Source organism: Leptonychotes weddellii, chromosome 9 (assembly GCF_054177405.1).
Source record: "Leptonychotes weddellii isolate Sample4059 chromosome 9, ASM5417740v2, whole genome shotgun sequence".
Taxonomy (NCBI): domain Eukaryota; kingdom Metazoa; phylum Chordata; class Mammalia; order Carnivora; family Phocidae; genus Leptonychotes; species Leptonychotes weddellii.
Window position 1 is genome coordinate 68,858,637 of NC_138377.1, and position 21,780 is coordinate 68,880,416.

At 36.0% G+C, this 21,780-nt stretch overlaps 1 protein-coding gene across 1 annotated transcript in view; it reads right to left on the reverse strand.

The window, feature by feature from the left end:
- The window catches only part of AQR (aquarius intron-binding spliceosomal factor), a 93,947-nt gene that overhangs the window by 29,223 nt on the left and 42,944 nt on the right, over window positions 1-21,780 (reverse strand). The window contains exons 15-23 of the mRNA XM_081831843.1: window positions 20,430-20,550; window positions 17,361-17,502; window positions 14,031-14,209; window positions 10,986-11,153; window positions 9,209-9,378; window positions 5,337-5,578; window positions 3,604-3,750; window positions 2,710-2,779; window positions 6-38 (exon numbers count right to left, since the gene is read on the reverse strand). Coding sequence (XP_081687969.1) covers window positions 6-38; window positions 2,710-2,779; window positions 3,604-3,750; window positions 5,337-5,578; window positions 9,209-9,378; window positions 10,986-11,153; window positions 14,031-14,209; window positions 17,361-17,502; window positions 20,430-20,550 — 1,272 coding nt within the window. The remainder of the gene's footprint in view (window positions 1-5; window positions 39-2,709; window positions 2,780-3,603; window positions 3,751-5,336; window positions 5,579-9,208; window positions 9,379-10,985; window positions 11,154-14,030; window positions 14,210-17,360; window positions 17,503-20,429; window positions 20,551-21,780) is intronic.

A 21,780-nucleotide genomic window follows, 5' to 3' on the forward strand; every position in this document is an offset into this window, starting at 1 on the left:
GCAACATCTGTTTTTCCAGTACCTGGTGGACCCACAACCTAAAAAGGAGATGAACACATATCAAACTACTAAGTTATCAAATTGTTAGAAAATGGACATTCTAAAACTGAGATATAAATTTAAAAAATTGCTGGATGAGTTCAATAACAGAATGGACAAGATAGTCAGTGAAGATGAAAACAGAGCAATATAAATCACCCAACCTAAAAAATAAGCAGAAAGAAAAGATTGAAAACAAATGAATAAACAGAGCCTCATGAATCTATGCGGCAATACTAAAAGGTCTAACATTTATGTTACTGAAGTCTTAGAACAAGAGTTTACAGCATAGAAAAAATATATGAAGAAATAATAGCTGAAAACTAAAATCTGGCAAAAGACATTTTAAATCTACAGACTCAGGAAGCTCAGCAAACTCCAAATAGAATAATCCCAAAGAAATCCAAGCCCAAATACATCTTAATTAAATAGCTGAAAATTAAAGAAAAATTCTTAATAGCAACCAGAAAAAATGATACATTACATATAGCAAAAAGATGTTTGAAGTGACTGTGGGTTTCCCTCAGAAACCACAGAAGCCAGAAGGAAGTGGAATAACATTTTAAAAGTACTGAAAGGAAAGAACTCCATAGAAGTCTATGTCCAGTGAAAATATCTTTAAAGAATGAAGATGATTCAGAGACATTCTCACATGAAGACAAACTAAGATATTTCATTGCTAGCAGACCTACTTTTTTTTTTTTTAAAGATTTTATTTATTTGACAGAGAGAGACACGAGAGAGGGAACACAAGCAGGGGGAGTGGGAGACGGAGAAGCAGGCTTCCCGCCGAGCAGGGAGCCCGATGCGGGGCTCGATCCCAGGACCCTGGGATCATGACCTGAGCCGAAGGCAGATGCTTAATGACTGAGCCACCCAGGTGCCCCACTAGCAGACCTACTCTTAAGTGGTAAAAGAGTTCTTCAGACAGAATGGAAGTGACATCAGAGCGAACTTAAAATATCAGGAATGAAAGAAAAATGGCAAATTTATAATAGATTCTTCTCTACAGAGTTCACCCCTTTAAGATGTTTGACTTTCTGGGGTGCCTGGATGGCTCAGTCATTTGAGCGTCTGACTCTTGATTTTGGCTCAGGATACGATCTCAGGATTGTGAGACTGAGCCCCGTGTCAGGCTCTGCACTCAGTGCAAAGTCTGCTGGAGATTATCTCTCCCTCTCCCTCTGCCCCTCCCCGTTTGCGTGTACACCTATGCTCGCCCTCTCTCAAATAAATAATTTAAAAAAATGTTTGACTTTAACATTGCCTGACAGTATTTTCAATGTATATAGACGTAATATCCATAACAACTACAATATAAAAGGGAAAGGGACCTACATGGAGGTAAGGATCTTTTATCCAACTTAAGAGACAAAATAGTGATTCTAAGTAGACTGTGAAAAATTAAGTATCTATACTGTTAATTCTCTAGAGCAGCCACTAAGAAAAAACTATGTGAGATATAAAAGAACACGATAAATTAAAATGAAACACTAAAAACTATGTAAATAACCCAAAAGAAAGTAAAAACAAAAAAAGAGAAACAGGAACACAAAACAAAGGGAATAAACATAAAATAAATAATAAAATGGTAGGCCTAAATCCAAATGTATCAATTGCATTTAATGTAAATGGTCTGAACACACCAATTAAAAGAGACTGTCAGAGCGAAGAAAATAACATACCCCAAATAGATGCTGTTTACAAGAAGTTCACGTCAAACATTAATAGGTAGGTTAGAAATAAAATAATGGGAAAAGACATACCATGCAAACACTAATCAAAAGAAAACTGTAGTGGCTCTATTAATATCAGAGTACGTCTCAGAACAAAAAAAATTACCAGTGATGAAAAAAGACATTACATAATAATAAATGCATCAATTCACCAAGAAGACATTACAACCTTGAATATGTATCTATCCATAAAGCTTTAAAAAACATGAAGCAAAAACTGAAAGAAATGAAAGGAGAAACAGATAAACATGTAATTGTAGTTGGAGACTTCAATACTCCTCTTTCAGTAATCAACAGAAATAGTAGGTGGAATATCAGCAAGGACAGAGAAATATTGAACCAAATGAATCTGACATATATAGGACACTCCACCTCAAAACAACAGAATAAACACTCTTTTTAAGTGTGTTGAAATATTCACCAAAAGAGATCATATCCTGGACCACAAAACAAACTTGAGCAAATTAAAAAAATAAAAAACTGAAATCACACAAAGTATTGTCTCTGACCATAAAGGACTTACACCGGAAATTAGTAAGTGGAAGATTTAACAGGAAAGTCTCTAAATACTTGGAAACTAAACACACTTTTAAATTGGTTGTCAGCAGGCTTTATCTGTAAAAGGCCAGCAGGTAAACATTTAAGGCTTTGCAGGCCATATAATCTCTGCTGCAAGTATTTTAACTCTGCTGTTACAGCACAAAACTGGGCAGGGGCAATTCATAACCAAACAGGCATAGCTATGTTCCATTAAACTTAATTTATGAATACTGAAATGAGCAGTAAGCAAAATCTCCATATGCAAACAATGCCACAATGACTTACACACACTTAAATTCAGTTGGGCTTTTGTGCTTCAAATATACTCTAAACATTTGAGGCCTACTTCTTGTCTGAATCCATGTAAAAACATGTGTAACAATAGTTCTCTTACCATAGTTAGCCCAGGCTGCATTCCAGCACGGATAGCCTCTATCTGTGTGTGAGTGAACTGAATTGTATTACTGCAAATAAGAGTAAATAAAAAGTTGGTTAAAAACACAGATGAACAACATTTGGTAAAACTTTAGACAACAATGACCGGAGGTCTAAATGTCTCCTCTGTATATGCCCCATTCTCCCAATCTCTTCTCTCCCGGGTGGGTGGTTGTGTGAGTGTGCATGTGCATGTATGTGGTAAAACAAAAAACAAAAAACCATGAGATCTACCCTCTTAGCAAATTTTAATACAGTATTGTTAACTATAAGAACAATGTTGCATAATATGGTATTGTTAACTATAAGAACAATGTTGGATGGCAAATCTCCAGACGTTTACATCTTACAAGACTAAACCAATCTCTTCTGAATGATTCCCTTCACCTCCATCCTCTAATGACCAACTAAAACTGAATGAATCTTATGGAAAAAAAAGACTACAATTATTTTTCAACATACTTAGCCCATCTTATATTTCACCTGGAATGTCAAAGTTCCAGTTCCCAATCTAATACCATATATAATGCTACTTTTTTAGTCACGGCACCCATGCATGAGGGTAGCTGCTACATGTAACACATGGTCTTGAAGTAAGAATGCTGTGCTCAAATTAAGGTAGCCCTTTAATATTTATTTCTCATAGTACCCAAAAATGTTTCTTTTGGAAATATGACTACAGAACGACCAAAAATGTCTGAGCTATTTAGCTGTCTGACAGAATACAAGGAAAGAGGGTCCAGAAACAGAAGCTTCCTGGGGTATCTAAAGGATCAGTAAATTTTAAACTATTATTAATCCAAAATAGCAAACTATTATTTATTATTACAATTAATACAGACAGTAAAATTACCGTTTGGGTTGGTTGTAAGGATAAGGACCCCTATTAGGAATGACATGAGGTTCAACAATTAAGGTTTTTGCCTCTTCAGTATCTTCATCTTCACCATCTGCATCTTTCCTTTTCTTCCCTTTTCCACTTCTTACTGGAAAAGTTATCCTACAAGACCAAAATCTTTGTTCATTTTTACAATTAATGTTTACCAAGCACCTACCTTGTGCATGACATTGTATGGAGGATAATCAGATCAGAAAGAAATATTTATGTCTTAAAGGAACTCACTATCTGTACATATATTCTGAAAAGAGTAGACTTAAAAGCACTAAAATGTTTGTTAATGTGTTCAGATTAGAAAAAGTCAACTGATTAAGGGAGAATCAAAGAAGGAGCATTTCTATAGTTATATCCATGCACTATGAAGTGCTTTACACACTGTCCCTCCTTAAGTAAGAAAAGGCTTCATGGGAGAGATGGCATCAAAGATGAGTTTCAAAGAAATTAGACATACAAACATGGAAGGGAAGATATTCTGGGAAGAAGTAAGACTACAGTTTCAAGTACAAGTGGCCAGTTTTGCCAGAACGGTTACAATAGAGAAAATAAGGCTAGAGAGACAGGCTGGAGCCCTGTTAGGAGACTCTTGGAGGATCAAGCCTTTAAGGCAGAAGTTCTTTTTCTTTTTTTTTTTTTTAAAGATTTTATTTATTTATTTAAGAGAGAGAGAGCACAAGCAGGGGGTGGGGGGCAGAGGGAGAGGGAGAAGCAGGCTCCCTGCTCAGCAGGGCTCGATCCCAGGCCCCTGAGATCATGACGTGAGCCAAAGACAGACACTTAACCAAATGAGCCACCCAGGTACCCTAAGGCAGGGCAAAAGTTTTTAGCCTGGTGTTGGAACACCTCAGGAGGTGAGGTCAATGAATACATTAAAATTAAACTAAAAAAAAAAAAAAAAAAGAATTCTCTATGTGCGCTTTTTCCATGTAATAGAATTCAGGGAAGAGCGATGAGTTGCTGCTTCAGGTACTTTGTTCCATTTCTACTCAATATTAAAACCAAAGCTCCTTTAACATGAATTATAACTATATTGTGAATATTTAAGTTTTGTGAAAGCAACTAAGCTTAAAAGAAAAACAGAATTTTTTCCCTGAAAACAAAAGAAAGTTCAACATCCCATGACTATGTCCATTAATTAGGAAATATACCAGATTATACATAATAGACAAAGGCATATTTCTTTAGTCAAATACTTTAAATTATAGTTAATAGTTATAGTTAATACATAATGCTCTTCAGACAACAAGCATTTACTGGTCCCTGTTAGACGTGAGGCTACTTTTATTATGGTCTTTTTTTTTTTTTTGAAGATTTTATTTATTTATTTGACAGAGACACAGTGAGAGAGGGAATACAAGCAGGGGAAGTGGGAGAGGGAGAAGCAGGCTTCCCACCGAGCAGGGAGCCTAATGTGGGGCTCGATCCCAGGACCCTGGGATCATGACCTGAGCCGAAGGCAGACGCTTAACGACTGAGCCACCCAGGCACCCCTACTTTTCTTATGGACTTAAAACAGTTTTCTGTACTAAGAAACGGAGTCAAATAAAATAAATTTATCCCAGTCATTATATGGTGAAGGTAAAGACTGCCCAAACAAAATCAAGATATTCAAAACTTTAGCTACAGTCCAATGGCCTATCTCACACAGGCTACAGAAAGCTTGAAAGGAGTATGTCCAGTTCTGACTTTACCTGAAAGGGGGTATCTGTAGAGCTGGGTCATCCACAGTTACTTTAACATTATGACCAGGAAAGCTGGTTTTTAAATGCTCAATGGAGAGAAATGTATCATTGAAATCAAGAGTGGCAATCTGATTGGGCATTTTTGAATAATGTGCACTACTTGGATCCCCATAACCTAAAATGATGTCATGCAGCCAGTCAGGTACCACACAATCAGTATTCATCAGGTTCCGAATGGTCTCCAGCACAGCCTGTCAGTGAAAGGACAGAAAAGGGTTGTGTCAAGAAGCCATCTCAAACATTTGCACTTCACTGGAATGCAGAGCTGGCTGCACTAATCCAGAATTCCCGAGTGTTTCAGGGCAAGAAGCTATTTTCTGCTGACAGGTGCTTGGCTAGACTAAATCAACAGCTATATTTTCAGCTGATACCATACACTGAGTTAAACAAAAGACCAAACTTAGCAAGGACAGTTTATCCGTTAGGAGTTCATTTAGACAGAATGTCATAAATGAGTTCATCACTTGACTCCCGTTGGGTAGAATGAAAACCTAATCAGGACTACACAACAACAAGAAAATATTATAGAACAAACCCTTAAAGAGGATGCTTCCTCTTAGAAATTCCTGGAGTCTTCTCCTCTTTATATTCCATAGTTCCTCAATGTTAAGACGACACACAACCAGAAGCATATTAATATATGCCTCAGTTGTGAAACATCTCAGAGTTTAAAAATATTAAAATTAACAGAAGAAATAAAATTAGAAATTTTAAATTAAAAATAGACAAAAAGATAAAAGTGAAATGTCAAATAAATTTCAGAATAAACATTCCACAATAAAAAGTCACTATAGTTATTAACATATACATTGTCCAAATTACCAAAACTCAAGGTAAACTTTTAGACTTTCTAATAATTACTTCGAGAAAGTGCTCTATCCCATATATGGAAATCAGAAGGCTAGGCTATTAATTACAAAGAATAAAATAACAAAACCAACCATTTTTATGTTATAAATGCTATACACTACAACAGGACAACTAAGTAACAGCACAGTGTATGTTAATCACACACTTATCACATCACTTTGTTTTATTTTCTTGCACTAATCACTACCTGAAATTCTCTTATTCATGTACTTAGTTACCTGTTTATCATTTGTCTAATCCCCACTAGAATATCATTTCCATGAGAGCAGGGATCTAGGAAGTTTGACTATGAGATGGGCAAATCACTGGATGGACAGATAAATGAGTATGTTCACATAATGATGGATAAAACAAGAGCTCTACTCTCTAAGAAAATTAAATTTTTAGTAGGGAGATGAAATATGTCCTTAGCAATGACACAAAGCAGCAGAATTTGGTCCACAATACAGAGTATTACAAAATACAATGAGAACACAGTTCCAAGTAGGCGAGAGATGCACGCAGGGAAGACTTTCGACCTTAGGAAAGGTTTCATGGAGGAAAGTGGCATTTCAATTTAGCTCAAAGCAGAGGATCTGCGAAGGAGCTGTGGTTTATTTAATCATTAATGGAAAGTCAAAGAAATGCTCTGAGAAGCTGACTGAAATGATCAGTGGAGGCATATGAAAAACAGCTGACTGACTAGGAGGAGAAAAGAGCTAGGGCAGAGGAAGCGATTTAGTCCAACTATTCAGGCAAGAAATAAAACATCCAGGCACTGTACGAACTGGGAAAGAGAAAAGGAAATAAGGGATGCTGCCCAGGTATATAATAAAACACTGAAGACACCAAAAGAGCATTTGTCCTTTTCCCAAACACAGGAAAGTTAATCACTGCCCCTGTTTCTTGGATTGGAATCTGAATGCCTCTTTTGACCTCCCATGACACTTTTTTGTTGTTGTTTTTTAAAGTTTACTTTTTTTAGTATACACCGAACGTGGGGCTAGAACTCACAACCCTGAGATCAAGAGTCGCATGCTCTTCGGACTGAGCCGGCCAGGAGCCCCTTCCATGACACTTTTTTTTAAAGATTTTATTTTATTTTTTATTTATTTGACAGAGAGAGAGACAGCCAGAGAGGGAACACAAGCAGGGGGAGTGGGAGAGGGAGAAGCAGGCTTCCCGCCGAGCGGGGAGCCCGATGTGGGGCTCGATCCCAGAACCCTGGGATCATGACCTGAGCCAAAGGCAGATGCTTAACGACTGAGCCACCCTTCCATGACACTTTTATCTGCATCCTTCTTATGACTTTTGGCACCTTTTAACATTTCATGGTAGTTATTTGTTTATATTTTTAACTTCCCTTATTAGTAGTCTAAACTTCCTAAAAATATAAGCTGTGTCTTACTCATCTTTATTGGCTCCATACAACTTAGCACAATGCCAGACACATGGTGGGCATTAAATAAAATGGTCAAACGAATGAACATAAGGAAGGAACTTTTTTCCATTTTTAGTTAAGTGACTGAAATTCAATCATTACTGAGAAACAAAACAGAGACAAACAAATGAGACCCTGCCCTCATAGACCTGCATTCTAATGGTGAAGTCAGATAAATAACAAATATATAGTCACCAGGTACAACAAAGACGTGAGAAGAAATGAAGACAGTCGGATTAAGAATGAGAAGAAGGGGAGATGCTACTTTAGGTAAGGTTTCCAGAGAAAAGCTTCTCTTAGGAGTTAACATCTAAGCAGAGTTGCCCACGTGCAGTGAGGGAACGAACCAGGTAAATACCTGGGAGGAAGACTGTGTTGGTAGAGGGAACACCATGGACAAAGGCTTGGATTCTTAAAGAACAGCAGAAAGGTCAGCACACCTGGCATGGAGTGAATCAGGAAAAGATGTTAGAAAATGATGTTGGGACAGGTGGCCAGAGGACAGATAATGAAGGAGCCTCTTGGATTACAGTAATAATTTTCTACTGCGAGGGGAAACCATTAAAGTGTGTTGAACAGGGTACCAAGGCATAATTCATATTCTATCACTATGTGGAGAATAGCAGAATGGGAGGGGCCGTCAAGAATGGAAGCAGGGATGTGAAAGATGAAGGTGTCTTGGATGTGGCATCAGTGGAGGTGGTGAGCTAACCAGACTGACTGATGGCCTGGATGCACAGTGTGAGACAAAAAGAAATCAAGAATAGTTCCGTTGTTCTGTCTTCAACTATAGGGCAAAATGGGGAATAAATTCCTTTATATGTGAAGTCTCCTTTTTTTAATCACAAGAACAGCGGGAAAAAAAGGTAATAAACTGATAATGCATAAGAAGCACTATGTTTTGGGGGGAGAGAAAAAAGAAATGTACCTGTGCAGAAGGTAGTGTTACCAAATGCTAAAACCATTCAATGTTTACGTTTTATAATATAGTAGTTTCAGATAATTGAGAAAATCTTCTATCAAAACTCCTTATCTCCATTAAGTTATAAAAGCAAAATTCTCGAGCCCCAAACCTCCCTTTTCCTGCTAATGAGTAAAACACATTATATCATAAAGTAATTCTGAGCTACAGGGTTTCACATCTGTATTCATAAAGTGATTTGGAAGTACACTTACTTTTGATTTAAAAAAAGAACTCCCAGGAAACAAATAAACAAGCAGTTTCCTTTACCTTATACTTGCTATCCTGAGCATCTAATATACAAAAAGCAAGGAAGGAGGCTGACCTGGATTAATTTATATTTTAAGTTTCTAAACTCATCAAAAGACAAAATAGATTTAGTAAATAAATTTTCTTAAGTTTTTATATTTAGTCTACATGTTAATAATATAAGAGAATTATTTAGAACCAGAAAAAAAGCAGTGATCATTTCCTTAACAAAACATTCTTTTACCCAGGATCTATGTATTTATGTTTTAGAAGTTACTCAAATTGGATACAGTACCTTCAATTATATAGCCTAAAAATTACCTTAAAGTTATTTTCCTTTGGTTTTCTCCTCATTATGATATTGAAAGTTTCATACACATCTTCTGCTCCATTTTGTATAGTATTGGTCATATCTTGTTGATACTGGTTTGGATCCAAGAACACTCTAAATGTCCTTGACTCTCCTCTAAGATTGGGTCTTGGCTCAGGTCCTAGACATTTTGAAAAAGTTTGATAAGTGAAATATATACTTTTCAAATATCAAAGTAACTTAGCAGTATTCCTCTTCTAGAAATGATGAGTAAATTCTCCACACTAAACCCCAGTCCTTCCCCTGACTAGAACGTTTCCCACTCATCCATTTCAAATGCCTAGAAGCTGAAAATATTTTCTCCTTTTCCTAAATTCTTCCTATTTCTTTCCCAGAAAAATGTTTGTGATGTAATGTTTATGATGCAGTGCCATGGACTGCAATTGTCTGTATATGTCCTCAACCAAAATAAGAGCCCTAGAAGTCAAACAACTTTACTTTTGTCAGTTATTCAGAGCTCCTATTACTTAGCTTACCTAGCGTAAGCACTCGACTGATCACTCTTTTCATCCTTCCCCATTCCATTCCTAATATCACCAGTGTGAAAGGAAATTTCATATACTAATAGCTGAAAGCTGAGAGGCTTTTTCTTGCCCCTTTGCCTCGTCTCCTTACTTTTGTCTTAGCCCTCTAACGCCAGTCCCAATATGTGGCCTTATGTTTATTCCACCTTTCCTATTTTCTTTTATTTTAGCAGTAAGGTCAGCTTAATTACCAGCACTTGTAGCAATGGTGCAACCTTAAAATGACAGGCAGTAGAAGTCAATTCAAGTTCTGAGAGAAGTTTAGTAAACAAATTGGGAAATAAGCACTGGACATAGATGCAGTTATAATTTAACAGTAAGTGTAACAAGAATGTCAGGACAAGATGAAGAATTTCAAAGAAAAGTCAATGATAAGCTTAAGAAATCAAAGAGCTGACAAATCCTGTAAGGCGGTATTTCTAAATGGGGTAATGTTTGCATGTTAGGTATGACGATTCCTTCTACAAGGCAGCTCTGTTTAAATTTCTTTTCTTTTTTTTGAGAGACAGTGGGGGCACGTGTGCGCGTGAGTGGGTGATGGGAAAGGGGCAGAGAAAGAGGGAGAGAGAGAATCTTAAGCAGGCTCCAGGCTCAGCACAAAGCCTGATTCGGGGCTCAATATCACGACCCTGAGATCATGACCTGAGCTGTAATCAAGAGTCAGACCTTAACCAACTGAGCCCCCAGGCGCCCCAAGGCAGCTCTGTTTAGATGTTTAGCATCCCTAGCCCCCATCCATCAAATGCCAATAGCTCACCATCCCCTACTCCTACCCCGGGCACAGGACAAGATAAATACCATCATACATTTCAAAATGCAGGGTAGTGCTATTCCCAATTGAGAGCCACTGCTACAATGAATCAAATCAATAAAACTTAAGAAGGAAAAATTAAGACAAATATGTCATAAGAAGTGTTTAGAGGTTTTAAAAAAGCAATACTGTAAAGTATTATAAAAGGAAAGTTTTAAATAAAGGTAATTTCAAAAGATCCTGTCCTTTTCAATATCTAACAAAAAGTTTAGAAACCATATTATTTATTTCTACCTAGGTGCTAGGTACCTTACATATATTTTATATATAATTCTTTGTGTTGATTTAGTATGTAAATAACTAAAAAATATTACCTAAGATGCAAAAAGAAAAAAAGGCACAGAACGTTATCATTATGTACACACACGCTTTCAAAACTACAGATCGCCATACCGTCTTCAATGACACGCCCTTTATCATCCAGCATGCCCTGGATTTCACAGCCTCTCACATAAACCAGGCCAATCTGCTCAATAAAAGGTCTCCTCCGGTCAAACTTAGTACCATAAGGTTTTGTGGGCCGTACAGTAATTAAAAAACATACATCATGCTTACGAAGACCTGGTAAAACATAAAGACATTTTCACTTATTAGAATATCATTGTTTTTAGTCCTTTGATGGCAAATTCTCATCCTCTTTAAGAGATATAAGAAACATGTAAAGTACCAGAGGTGATCAATGATTATATTTGCATTGTAATATAATTATGGGTTTTCCTATAATCTTTAAAATTCAATGTTTGACAGGAATAATTAAAGTGAAAATTTCTCTTTATATTAAAATTATAAACTTTTATGCCATGAATACATTACTGAATAAGCCCTCCAAGTCATGTTACAACTCCAAAATTGGATGCTCATAATTCTTATTTTTAGCATTCTTAATAACTAACTGAAAATATGGTTGGCATATAATCCATCTATATCATATTCAGCAGGTTTCTAACATCAGTTTAAACTATCCATCACTATCAGTCCAACAACAGTCTAACTGCATTCCCTGAAAGAGGTCAACTCAAGAATAATTCATCAAAGCACAAAAGCATTGTTTACAGATACCATACTGAGAACATGGTTGAATATATATAGTTTCATTTGGCAAATAAAAATTTTATTAAGTAAATGTCCAGAAATAGGAAACTTGTACCAAAGTCCATAGCTTCTCAGTCATTAGACCCAATACTGGACTCAACTGGATCCCCAGCTCTATTATAAGTAGAGACATGGGAAGACAAGCGACATAAATTTAGATCACATATCCATGTAATGTCATACCACTTAATCTTCATTGCTTTCCTGATTTGTTTTGTTAGCCACTGTAGGACATAAATGCAAACTTAAATAGTCTGCTTGCTCATAACCGTGGTAATAAGATATACAACTAAATCAAATCAGCAATGTCAGTGTGTAGCTAACAGTATTGGGACCATTCTGGTTTGTCTTAATATGGACTGGGGTTTAAGTGTGCTAGCAATAATTGCTCTGATTCATAATAATGACTTTATTGTTTACTTCCCAACAAATTAGAAGCAGGAGAAGCAACGAAAACTACTACCAAGGCAGATGATTTCACTGTGGGACATCTCAGATCTACATTAAAAAAACCCTTATGTAACAGTGAGCTCAACTATTTTCTCCCTTCAACCATTTGTATCCACTCCATCCTGGCTGTGCCTTCTGGAGCAGAATCCAGCATTTCTGTGTCCTTAATTCAGTTTCCTTAATTTTAAATGGGGAAATGGAGAAGATATGGGCCTGAACGTCATACCTTTTTGAAGGAACAAGAAGAATGTTTTATATATTTAGCTTAAACTCTTCAAAACTATTGTTTCTACAGGACAATATTCATTACTACTTCCAGAACCTCCCTCTCATTTTTTGCCTCCATTTTCTATTTAGTTACTCCATCTGTGATCAACACAGGGAGTGAATTTTGGCTCTGGCCTCCCAGAAAACACTTTTCTCCCCACCATGCCCCATATTATGAATCACCTGTTCCACAATACCCTACTGTTCGCTCTCTTGCCCATCAAAATTTATCCATTACATTTCTCATTCTGTCAGAAGCCTATGTTTAAAAGAATGAAAGGGAAAAAAAAGACTGTTTAATGTCCTTCTGATAGAAGTCTCCAAAGTAATGAAGGAAAGGAGTTTAGGTAACTGTGTAAAACAGTGTTTATTTTAATACTTTCTTAAATGCCAAAGGTAGTAAGTATAAAACCTTCTCCGGCAACTTAATGTCTCTCTTAAGATTTAGCAACAATAAAGATATACAGTACGCTAGATGTGTAATGCACTAGATTAGATTGGAACTCTTCTGAAGGATCCAGGAATCATAAAAACAATCTCTCACAAACTATACCCACTACAGTGGCCATTTGTTAAACACGTGGCCAGCTTTGCTGCTGGATTCCTTCAGAATTACTGGATAAATGTATCATATAGTCCCTCTGGTTATAAACAGCTATACTGGGAGCAATAATTTCTGACAACTGACCCATTCAGGGACTATCCCTTTCCTTCTGGCATGCCAAGAAGGTGGAAGGAGATAAAATCTACCGGCTACTGTTTCTCACAACAGGACAGCAAGTAAGAGCTCTCACAGACAGCTGGGAGAAAAATATAAAGTGCCACTTAAAAATTAGGTCATGTGTCAGTTCTGGCACAGGTGTTATCAATGTTTTCAGTCTTTACTTGGCTTAGTAACTCTGAACAAATCTGCCTCTAAATAAAATTCCTTGTGACACAGAACTCCTGCCCCTAAAATCTTGCCTAGGAAATAACAGGGGAAATAACTCATCTAATTTCTCTGCATCTGTTATTTATCCTTGAATATTTAATATCACTAATTCTTTACCTAACTTCCTCCCTTTGGTACAAATAGTTAAACTATTATTATTTCTTTCTGAGATGTTTTATGAGATCCCCTTAAATTCCTTTTGAGTTTGTCTAATTTTGATTTTGTATCTTTATTTTCCAGCAACTGTATGCATCCCTATTCTCTTCACTTTGGTGACTTTTCTCTCTTAAAACACCAATTTTCTTTACTAGCTCTGCATGTGTGCAGGTTATGTGTGGTTTTCCTCCCTTTCTTTAGTGAATAGTAATATTTTGATTCTTTTTATACTGATCCTACAAATTCATAAATATTGTCTTACTAAATTTGGGATTTAAAGAGGTCCTCTCAGCTTTGCAAACTGCAATTTTCAAAATACTGTGATGATATGCATGCTATTTTATACTTTTTACTAAAGTATTAAGACATTTAATTGTTCTTGTATGTTCTTGATATTTTTACTACTAGTAATTATAAAGACAATTTTTAAAGATAAATTTCATAAACGTTTAGAAAGGTATTGCTTAGTAAAAGTGCTTTGCCAATTTTCTATACACTAAAAAGGCAAAAATGTAACTTAATTTTTTGAAATACAAAATTACCTTCCCATTCATCTTTGATGTGATCTCTGACATTCAGATTGATGGTAACATCCGCACGAACTCTGGTTGGCCAGTTTTCACCTATGTTGGGCTTGGCAACCTCAACTACAGTGAAAGCCACGATAGGCTGGGCCATTCGTGCCCAACCACCAAACACTACACCACCATACTCAGATTGCCTGAAAACCAAAGAAGTGCATGATTACTCAAACAAAAAAATGACTTTTCTCCAACTTCTGGTCAAGTAAAATTAGTAAGGAGGAACACATATTTAGCTACTAAGCCCTGACATTAGTAACTCTTATTACTAAACTTAAAACAAAAAACAAAACAAACCAAAAAAACAAAGTCCCAATATATAAGGAATATATTTAGTAGAATGAACACGCAAATATGGTCCAGTAAAGAAAGGGAAGTAGAGAAGAGTATCTCCCCACTACACACACAGGAAAAAAAAAAGGTAACTCTATATACAGAGAGCGGAGGCATTTGGTCAAAGAACAATCTATCCCAGGGCTCCTGGGTGGCTCAGATGGTTAAGCGTCTGCCTTCGGCTCAGGTCATAATCTCTGGGGTTCTGGGATTGAGGCCCTCATTGGGCTCCGCATCGGCCTCCCGGCTCAGCGGGGGGTCTGCTTCTCCCTCTCACTCTGTGCTCTCTCAAATGAATAAATAAAATCTTAAAAAAATAATCTATAATAATAATAACAGAGTAATCTAGATTATAATAATGTAACAATAATTCTTATCCTTTTCCTCTCTTCATCAATATAGTCTCAACTCCTTATATTTTATGTATTTCGATATTTCTATAAGCTGTTTTAGAATAAGCTGGAATTTTAAAAATTAAAAACAAACCAACAAATGATAATTATCTACGCAAATGCTTGCTTTAGGGCATAATATTTAAATCATTTAAAAGATACTGCCATGGATTGGGGGTAAAGATAATCAAGCTAGTTGTAATAACCAGAATCACTAACATTCAAATACCCATTCATTCTTCTTATGTTAGTCTAACTGGTGCTCTAGATTTTACATTGTTATCAGGGAAATCTATAACGTAAATACTGCAGCAGCACTCTGAAACTGGAAAGTACTGCCAAAAATGACATACTTACACAGATAAAGACATACTTACACAGATACTTTACCCCCCAGGTAAAGGCTTTCTAAGAAAAAAATTGTAGAACTTCACAACATCAAAGAGTGAAACTAATTAAAATAAAAGTTCTGCATCCAGTGACTTGCTTAGTACAGGGAGTTCCTAAAAGGTATTATCTTGTGTCTAAACCCTTTTGTAATAACTATTACCTCCTCCATTTTTTACACTTTTACCACAGTATAGCTTACATACCATAAAATTCATTCACTGTAAATGCACAATTCAATGATGTTTTAGTAAATGTGCAGAGTTGTGCGTCCATCACCACAATCTGAGAACACTTCCATCCTATGCATAAAAGATCCCTCTCATTTGACTACAGTCAATCCTGTTACTACCCCCAGGCAACCACTAATCTATTCTCCCCAACTGTTTTTTCTTCCCTTATAAAATCTACCTGCAACATGAAGGATTAAAAAGGATAGATTTCTGCCCCTCATAAATACTTTCTCCCTTACGTTGCTCAGTGGTTTCAGCAGCCTGAATACATGATCGTTAGTACCAAGCTCTGAGTAAAATTTATGCCCCGACTTTTCCACCTTCAGCACATAAGAAACAGATAGAAGCCTGGCCTCTTTTTAGATCTCATTATTTTTAAAAGCCTTCAGTGATGGGCAATTAGGAATGAAAATCTACAAAAATTTTTATCACAAGTTAACTCCCAAAAGTGACATTTTCTTTCCCTTAGCAGAAAATAATGTAAGTTAAAAAAAATGTCCTTTATTAACAGACCATAGAACTCTTAAGTATTTTTGCTTTATTTGGCATTTAAGTAAAATATAAGTGAATTCTATTTGATAAACTGCTAGTTAATAAATCCCTAGTTTGCAAAATGGCCAAAATTAGGTCCAGAATATGAGCATGTAAACCCAAGGTTAACCATAAACTGAAAGGAAGCTTTCTGATCAAGCACTCCCTGGGGGTCCAAACAGTGGGCAATAATTCCAGCAAAACTGTGGGCAGAGATGATTAGCCAGCAAGTATACAAACCTCACAGTACTAGCCTGCCTACTGACTCAACTGATTATTAAGTCAAAAATATTTTATGTTATGTTTTATAGTCTCACCCAGAATAACTTTTCACATAATAACTAATTAAAAAATAGAACTGTGTATGAAATAAAATGTGGAAGTGAAAAAAACAGATCATAATCATAGTGTCCATGTAGCTCTCTGTAATTAGTAAGGAGAGAAGCCTGGAAGATACCTGAATCTGTTCACATTCAAAAACTGTTAAGCTTTTCATACAGAATGCAGTATAATTGTATGTGTATGCACAGTGTGACCAGAATATAATAAAAATCCATTTTATAAGAATTTTACTAGTTTATAGTCACTTGTGATATATAACTTACCCTCATCAATTCTATACGTAGAATGAAATAGTGAATGAAGGGCATTTATCTCATGTCTAAATCAGTCATGTCTAAAAAGCAAAACGGACCTTCACAAATCTCATAATGCAGAGCTGCCTACAATAACTAGAATGAAAGTCTTTTCTTAGCTAGAAGAATTCCAGACATGAGCTAGCAAGTGGGGAGTTGAGTTTAAGCAGACGACTTCCTCAAATAAAGAGACCTACTCAACTGGCCCCCAAAGTAAATCCTGATGGTTTAGTCAAGGTAATCTATGGAGGGAGGACCAGGGAAGACTTTGCAACGTTCGATTCCATGTGATGCTCAGCAATGCTCCTCATCTCTTGCCAGGTTCCTGGGAGAGGCTAACTGAAATACTGGTGACAGCCACAAGAGCAGCTGGGGTAGTAGAAGACCTCCTTATCATAAGCTCCCAGGACTTGAACCGTTGTCCTAGTAAAGGCCTGCTGGTCAGCCCATACCTTCCCTCTTTACCCTTTTGCTAATGTCCACCCTACTCTCCCCTCTACATTTCTCCCCTCACCATCCTCCAAGAATGAAGACCTCTCCTCCCTTATCCCCAGTCCCCCAGCACCACACCCAAGTACCCAGATACATATTTTATGTTTTAGCACTTTTAGTATACTCTAATCCACATTAGAGAATTTCTCAAAGAGTAAATATCTCATATTTTGGAGGGCATCTTCACGCCAGGCATACTATTTCTAAATACACTTATGAGGTTTCTGACAGAGGTTATGTCAGTCACTGTTTGCACCTCTTCATTACAAGTGGAACCAATTTACTAACCATGGCTTCATTCTGCTGACACTATCCTCGATGTCCTGCCTAATTTCGTAAGTTGATTCTAAGCGGAAGAGATTAAAATTCCTTAAGAGGTAATCATGAAGAGTCAAAAACTGCAAATTCAACTTGGGAAGAGCAAGACAGCCTGAAAAAGAAAACAGCATCCACATTTGAATTATTCTTTTAATCAGACAGCTGTGCTATGTGTAAAAAATGCACTACAAATTTGGTTAAGAGTTTAATTTAATGATGTCTGAAATATAGCATATTTGATAAGGTTCTATTTTTATTTTCACACAGAAATCGAAAAACCAAGTTAACAAATGCTATCCATTAAGAGTTGGGAAGGAAGGATAAATCTCATTAATACATATAACCGTGCATCAATGATTCAGATACAAACAGGCTTCTCAAAAGTATCTGAAGATACTTACAATTAATATAGTCTCAAGTAGTTTAAAAATTCTTCCTTTACCCCCTCACTTATATTTGGCAAAGCTTGAAGTAAATAGTGACCATAAACTAAGCCCATGACAAATTTACCATGAAAGCTAATTAGTTAGTATATTACAACATATTAATCTATCTCCAATGAGCACTATTGTGCTCTGAATCTCTGCCTTTTGGCTAGGCTTTAAGGATAAGGTATTCATTGTATACTATTCCTGGAGTTACTTCCCTTCTCTGACTATATTAATGAACAATATTCTTTCTAATATCTTCACTAACTGCTCTTTCCCTTGGATAATAAGTGAATAAGCACTTGGCTGCAATACCAAAAAGGTTAAAAAAAAAAAAAAAGAACCTCAAAGTAAACACATTTTACTGGAAAATCATAATATTTTCATCATCTGTATCCATTCTTACCAAATGGCAAAGAATATCAATGCAAAAAAAAATTTCACATCATTTATGTTAGATTCTGATTTATAATCTAACTCAGTATCTTCAGGCCAGAGGCTGAGGGAAAGTGTCTCTTTAGACAGCATCATTTTATTAAAAAAAAAAAAAAGAATTAAAATGTGACTATTTTGCAACTGTCATTGAATTAACAAATCTAGCCATTAAGCAGCAATGGCTACTTATATCACACACACACACAAACAACCAGACATTCTGTGCATCTGATGAAAGAATACAGCACCACCAAGAATCCTGCCAGAGAGAAAACCTCAGCCTGACCAAGCCTCTGCATTCAGCTGCCAATCTGCAAGAAAAATAAAGAGCAGAGAGACATACTCAACTGTACACTGAGTAGTCAGTTAGAAAAAACTAGACTGTGGGAAACTATACAGATCAAACAATTTGGGTTCTTCAAAAGAAAAGGAAGGCATACAGAGGGCATTTGTGAAGTAAAAGACATTTTAAAAATGTACAAGATTGACTATCACACATGGATGTACAAGTAGGTGATAAAACTATGAAGAAATATATAGTGATTGCTATAGAAGTCAAGAAATGGTTACTTTCAGGTGGAGGGAGAAGCAGTACTAGGAAGGAGCTTATGGGAAGGTTCTGAGATAGCTAATAAGGTGGTTATTTCCCTTATAATAATTTGTTAAGCCCTATATTTATGTTGTGTGGCTTTCTATATTTGTGTTTATTTTCTTAAAAAGGCTCAAAATGAGGGCATAAAATTTTACAAGGATTTTCTTTACAATTCTTAACTATATCTTTTTAAATATCTGTACCAATTTCACACTTATTTTCTCTTCTTGGGAGCTAGAAGCAGTCTGCATAAGCATTCAGTATTAGCTTTGATCTTTGCCTATTTATGAGCATCAGATATTGAGCCCCTAAAACACAGTGCCATCCATGGTCCCTAAAGAACAATGGCATCACATAGTCAAATATCTGAAGACAGCTTTATTACAGTTAAACCATTTGGCAACTAATATTGTTCTGAAATACTTTCCTTAACCTTCATTAATTGCAGGTGGGAAAGAAGAACAATATTTTATATACTAAGCAAGTGTGTTTTAAACTCAGAGCAGCATCACTGGATAGCACCAAAAGCTAGATGAAAGACTATGTACATATTTAAGGACACATAAGCTCTGTACTGACAAGACAAAATACTAAGCGATATGTGCCTTTTAGGAACTGATTAGACAAAGAGTTAGATGTCATACATACATGGTCATAAATGCTTTTAGCATGAACAAATTAGAAAAGTGAAAAAACAAGCCATTGACCTTTGTAAGAATAAAAAAAATATGAAGACTGCCTATTCTGAAATCTAGCACAATTTTGGTGCACTGGCTTTACTGAAGTTATGGATACGACTTCAGGATACAACTCTGAAATATCCGTTTTTCTTTTAAATAAATTACCACTGGTGATGTCTTTAAAATAGCCAAACTTCTCATAATGATGCCATTGTTCAAAAAATTTCCTTAATTTTTTTTTTTTAAATATGCCTTCAAAATATGTCAGAATGTACTTCAGCATATACTCAATTGTGACAAATTCTCATCCTTAGTGGATGAACAAAAGCATCTAGGAACAAACCTGTTGAAATAGATAAGTAAACCAGGGAATAACTATTTTTAATCAAAACGAAGGGTTTATTATTAACTACTGACAATTTTTGGTGGTCATTAGCTGGCTTAACAAGGAATTCAAAAGAACTTCTAAAAAAGGCTTTGAAAAATAATACACTACCAAACAAAGCCTTTTACAGTGACATAATGAGAGCTATACTTCCTTCACTATTAGGTCTCCTTAAAACATAGTTTTATGCTTACAGTCATATTTTATAAAGGATAATATATGTATATGATATATATATATATATCTCATCCTAATGTATGTATACACGTGCACATCTGAGCATGTGTGTGCAGCACGCATGCACAGCACACACACACACATTAGGGCATGGTTAAATTTAATAAAAATCCCTAATACTATGTATTCAAAATACTGAATAGTTTCCAGCTTTAAAACTGAACTTCAGGGTACCAGAAAATTATCCTAATGCATGTAACAGATAGGAGTATTTTCAGTTACATATGATAAATTCTAAACTAAATTTCATGGTACACCTGAATCCTGTACTCTCTGCCATACCTTCCCCAGAATAGTACTCAGTTGGGACAATATTTTCATCCCATATGATTTTCTCAGTTGGATACAAAGGCATCTGGTTCAACTGCTGAATCTGAGAAATTCGACGTTCATGACGAGATACCTAAAAGAAACAGATCATGCAGAAAGTTAGAAGCATCTTTTCTTAATCAAAATAATTTATGGAGAAATTCACCATAAAGTATGGATTGAGAAGTTTCATGTCTTTCAGTTATGGTACCACTTAATAAGAGGGTTTTTTCCCTATTTCCATTTTCTCCATAAGTCAAAGATGAGAGAGGCACCAATTATGATGGGCTTTGGAATCAGGCAGATCAACACCAAGTACCTCTAATTTATGAGCTATGTAAAAACTGGGCATGTTCCTTTAACTTCCCTGATCTTAGCTTCTTTTTCAGTAAAACAGATAAAAAAACTCACCTCTCAGGTTTCTTATGAAAATGAAACGGAATACTGTAAAACAGCATCAAAGTGCCTGGCACATGCCAAGACCTTAAAAACCACAGCACTTAATATTCACCAATGTTAAGCCCTAAGTCCTAGATTAAAGTTTTCATTCTACTACTAATTAAACAATATGGAAAATTTTGTTTATTAAAAACCTGGGGGCACCTGGGTGGCTCAGTTGGTTAAGTGTCTGACTCTTGGTTTCAACTCAGGTCGTGATCTTCAGGTCAGGAGATAGAACTCAGCACTGGGCTCCACACTCAGCGTGGAGTCTGCTTCCCCTCTCCTGCTGCCCACCCCCCCACCTCACTCAGGCTTTCTCGCTCACTGAAATAAATAAATAAATCTTTTTAAACACACACACACACCCCTGGCCTCAGTTTTCCTTGTAAAATGAGAGTTGGCCTTTATGACCTCTATGTAGATTTCCATTGTTAATATTATAGTCATCTATCTCTAACAGAAATAAGCTTGTTACCTAATTAACATGTTAAAAAGATACATGTGGAAAATGTGTCACGTTCTCTTCAGTACAGAGAGTATTATTTTAGGAAAGAAAATAGTGTGATATCATCTAAACAATATGCATATTTCAACTTCTTTATCATAATTCAGGTATTAGAAGAATCCAAAGCCTAAGGAAATCCTTTAGGAGAGAGAGGAAATGAAAGATAATGCTGTAGCACTATAAATTTTTAAAACTGTTTTCTTTTTGGCAAAAATATTTAAATTTCATGGATGAATCTTAGCTGTAAGACTGTAAAAGGCACAGGATCTGCTTTATACTTAAACCTATTTTCCATTAGAAAGAGTCCTTAAAAAAATCCTCATTTCTTTGTATAGAAGGATTTATTATTAATCCCCAAACCTGACTTATGAGAAAAGA